At 30.2% G+C, this 4,723-nt stretch overlaps 1 protein-coding gene across 1 annotated transcript in view; it reads left to right on the top strand.

Moving 5' to 3' along the window:
• LOC106879088 (voltage-dependent calcium channel type A subunit alpha-1) overlaps nucleotides 1-4,723 on the top strand; it is a 464,783-nt gene that overhangs the window by 339,681 nt on the left and 120,379 nt on the right. The window contains exon 22 of the mRNA XM_052975441.1: nucleotides 1,990-2,019. Within this exon, the coding sequence (XP_052831401.1) occupies nucleotides 1,990-2,019 (30 nt within the window). The remainder of the gene's footprint in view (nucleotides 1-1,989; nucleotides 2,020-4,723) is intronic.

Raw genomic sequence — 4,723 nt, forward strand, 5'->3', positions numbered from 1 at the left:
TATATATATATATATTCATAGATAGATTCATAACAGGCATCTCTTACATTACAAAAGTGTTGTGTTCTTGAAAACGTTACTCTAATATGGAATTCCCTAATGTGAACCCTATTACCAAGAATTCCATGCAACAAAAATGGATTTGTTTCTTTGGCTCCAAGTTTATAACCAAAGAGAGAATTCTCCTGCTATTTACTATTTATAGATGATGCAGATCAGGCAATATCTTGAATTCCATATTTTACCCAATTAAAATCAAAAGTGCTCAGTTAAATATCAAAATATTAGAATTTCCCTTCATTTAAAAATGTTTATTTTTTTTTATAAAAAAGAAATTTATAAAAATATGAATTTGAAAATACAAATAAAACTGTAGAACAAAGCTCTTATCTGTAATAATAAGCTTCTGAATCTAATTATATGCAACAGCATTTTTTATATTCGTTAGTCTTCAGTAGAAACCTCATTAGATTATTTCTCAAATATTTTCTTTTACAGATTTAAACAGAATTTTATTATTTCAAATTAATGACTTCATTATTAAAATTTGCATCATTAATCAGGTTTTTGTGACATAAAAAGATAAGTTCTGACTGAATTAATTATAAAAGGATGATCCTTTAATATCATTCAAGATTAAAACTAATGAGTATTAAGGCAAGCATGTAACTAGAGATTATTTAAACCTAAAAAAAAAATGCAGTGATTACAGGTATTATTGTTAGCATTTTCCGATTGAATTGCATTTTATTTCTGACCAGGTCTCAACTAGAGACCTATTATTATTATTATTATTATTATTATTATTATTATGGTGGCAAACTGGCAGAATCATTAGCTCAGCAGCATTTCATCTATATTTACTTTCTAAGTTCAAATTCTGTTGAAGTCAACTTTGTTTTTCATCCTTTCATAGTCAATAAAAAGAACACCAGTGAAGCACGAAGGTTGGTATAATCAACAAACACCTTTCCCCAAAGTTTCAGACCTTCTGCTTATTGTAGAAAGGATTATTATTATGATTAAGGCAGTGAGTTGGCAGAATGATTAGCCTTCAGGACAGAATGCTTAGTGGCAGTTCTTCAGAGTTAATAAAAATATGTACAAAGGATATATTGGAGTCAGCTCAATTGTATCGTCTCTGTTTAGTCTACAAGCAACTATTATCCATGTTTTACCTGAAGAGCAATTAAACAGTAACTTTATCTTTTTGACATCGATTTCATTGAAGCATACAAACATCTCTCTTGGGTAATGCTGGGCTGTGATAGTCAAAGCAGGCCAAAGTATCTTTGTAATTCTTTCCACAAAGAATCAGGTCAAAGATTCAATCAAGACATATTGCTCCTGTTTGACTTGTTATTTATGCAATTGTATTCCCAATATTAACATTGTGGGAATTATCAGACATCTTATTTGATGTCCCCTGTCAATGCTGGTCCCAACAAATGTTTCCTTAAGAAAAGTATCAAATGTTAAACATTCTCTTTTGAGATATATTTTAAGAAAATGGGTTCCATCAGATTATTGGTTTGTGAAAACTAGTCACAGTGATAAATATTTGGAAGCTCTGTAAAGAAGTGTATTTTTAATAACATTAACTCCAATAAAACTAGGTTAGATGTTTAACAATAAGTATGCATGTTATGCATTTTTAAAACCTCTCAACTTAATTATATATAATTCAATAATTAACTCCAATTATGTTACACCTTATAGATATATGATTTTACTCAAAAATCACTTTGTTGTTGTATTAATAAAAATAAACTTTCGTTTGTGATTCAAAATAATTCTACAATAATTAGTATGTTGTTATAAAATATTTTAATTACATTTTCTGTTCATTATTTTTATTATTCCAAGTAAGTGACTTTAATGTATAAACAAAAAAGATTAAATGTTTTGATGGTGAAAGCTGGAGGTTCAAGTGAGGCAAGCTTTTTACCCATAAACACATTCATTTCTTTCCGTGTTTTTGACAAGCAGCAAGAAGCAGCTGAAAAGAAACAACTTGAAGTATGTATCTGTTGCATCTTGCCTCCCATTAGTTGCATTCTTGGTTTAGTAGCGCTCATCCTAGCGGCTGCTTGCAGTGTCAGTTTACAACTAATGAAATAGTCAATCAGCAAACAATAAAAATACTTTAAAAATCTATTTGTGAGTGTATAATTATGTGCAACGTCTTGTCTGTATGTGTGTGTGTGTGTTTGCGTGTATGTATATATCTATCTATATATACATATATATATATATATATATGAGTGTGTGTGTTTATATATATAAATATACACATATATGTATCTATTGACAGAAGTAACAGGCTGGGAAGGATATTATTGAGCCACTTTGAACAAACAACTCAAGGAATATAAGAGTCAAAATTTTTAATGCATAACCATGAGTCCGACAAAATATATTTTAGCAGACTCATCATCACAGATTAAATATATGTGGAGGTGGCAGTGGTGGTGGTCATTGTTGTGTGTCTCCATTGTTTATGATATACCCAGCTATATATTCCTCTGTAGCAGAGAAAATATATTCTCAAGGGCCTGATGAGTCCTTTTTTTATATAACTTTGTGGAAGTAGTGGAGACCTGTTGACAGAATTTTTTTACATAATTATGTCAGAATGTTGGGGAAATTAACAAAACATGAAGAACGGTATACAGAAGCTATAACCATATATAGTTTATTAGTTTATGTTCTGAGTTCAAGTCAACCAATCCAATAATGACCCTTACTCTTTCAGGCCCATATTTTGACGTATGGAGTATAGAGCTGTTGACATAACAATATCAGCTGTTGTTTACATCAGTTCGTCCTAACATTAACCGTCATATGAAATACTATTAACTATTACATATTATATAAACTAGTCACAGTAGATTTTTGATTTAGTTTTGTGATTACTTGAGAATTATGTTGGTTTGTTGGTTGCAAATTCCTCATTCAACAGTAAAAGTTTTTATTTCTCACCAGCTTTATTAGACTCAGTCACAGAGCAGCACTCTCTGCTACTGTAACTGTAGCCACTATTTAACACATGCATGCATATATCACACACACACACACACACACACATATATAGACACGTGTATATGTCTGTATGTATGTATGAATGAATGAATGGATAAGGAAGCTGTGAAGTTTGGATCTCTAAAGAGAGGTCTTGAATTATTGAAAAGCATCAAATAACAACAAAGGCTGCAAATGGTGACCTTTGACCTTTCAATATTTTTGACTCTACCAAATACCGGAACGTTGAGTCCTTCTTGGATTATCTCCTCCAGTGTTATCGCATCTGGATCTGATTGCATTCATTTTTTAATGTATTGCATTGATAATGCTGAGTTGATTCACGGAGTCTCCACCACCACCACCACTCCACCTCACAGAAAAATAACTTGAGGACTCTGGTGGTCATTCAACTGCACTGCATCTCATGATTCATTTTCTTGAAAGCATTTTAACTATATAATACCTCACATTAAAACACGGTGGAGCCCTCGGTCACTGAAGTCACATTGTTGTTATTCTGACAAAGGAATGACGGAAAGACTAATGACATGTGGATGTTGGTTCTCCCTGATACCTTATTGTCAAAACAAATTTGGTAATGTTGATCCTTCATCAAATATCTCTGCTGAAATCTTCATTATTGGATCCTCACCAAAAATACATATCTGGCAAATTTTTCATTAGATCCAGACATTTTGGGCACTATTCATGTGTATAATTAATATATATTAATTAATTACGTGTGTGTATATATATGTATATATATATATATATATATATATATATATATATATATATATATATATATATACATATATATATAGTACATACATATACATGTACAGTTACTTGTATATATGTGCACACACAAATAACTATAAAATAAAACTATATAAATAAAACTAAACCTCTATTTCATGTGTAAACCTTGTCATACCTAATGTTATATAGAATGTATATTTTCATTTATCCCTGGATATCTTTCTACACACTGCCATAGATTTCACAGGTAGTTCAAAGACTCACAGTAGATCTACCCGACTCCAATCTGTCAATAAAATCTGTTTTCTTTCAGTGTCATCTGAAGTTTCATTGTGAAACAATTCACTCTTGTTTTAGGTTTAGATCAACCGTGTTAGTTTTAGCTTAAAATCAATTTGTCTTTCTGCCATCAGTGTATTTAGCTTTAATCTAATCACCAAGATTAATTGATTGATTCCATATAGAACTGTAGCATTAACACTTGTAATTGCAGCATGCTTCTTGCTAATTAGAGTTAATTTCTAGAAGTGGAGATTATTCAATTTTAAATCTGAATCTGAAGTTTTATCTTTGTTTGTGTTTAATTAACATGTTGTCTTTGAATTAATTAATTAGCTTTTGCTTTTTTTTTTTTTTTTGTTACGAGTATAGATCTTCGTTGAATCAACATGACCTCTCCTCAGTCATCCAATTTCTATTTTTAAAATATTTATGTTGAAATGTGTTTATCATTATCTACAATGGTGTCAACATGTTGATTCTGTTACTGTTGAAATCCACTGGTTAAATAAAAGAGAAAAACATTTTATATTTTCCATAAATATTTATGGAAAATATATAAAATTTAATTTGAGATTTCTCCTTCAGACAATAGTAAAATCTGTCTTTTTATTTATACATGAGAATTGTTTGTGTGTTTGATGTATTCCATTTTGTA

This window comes from Octopus bimaculoides, chromosome 21 (genome assembly GCF_001194135.2).
Source record: "Octopus bimaculoides isolate UCB-OBI-ISO-001 chromosome 21, ASM119413v2, whole genome shotgun sequence".
Lineage (NCBI taxonomy): Eukaryota > Metazoa > Mollusca > Cephalopoda > Octopoda > Octopodidae > Octopus > Octopus bimaculoides.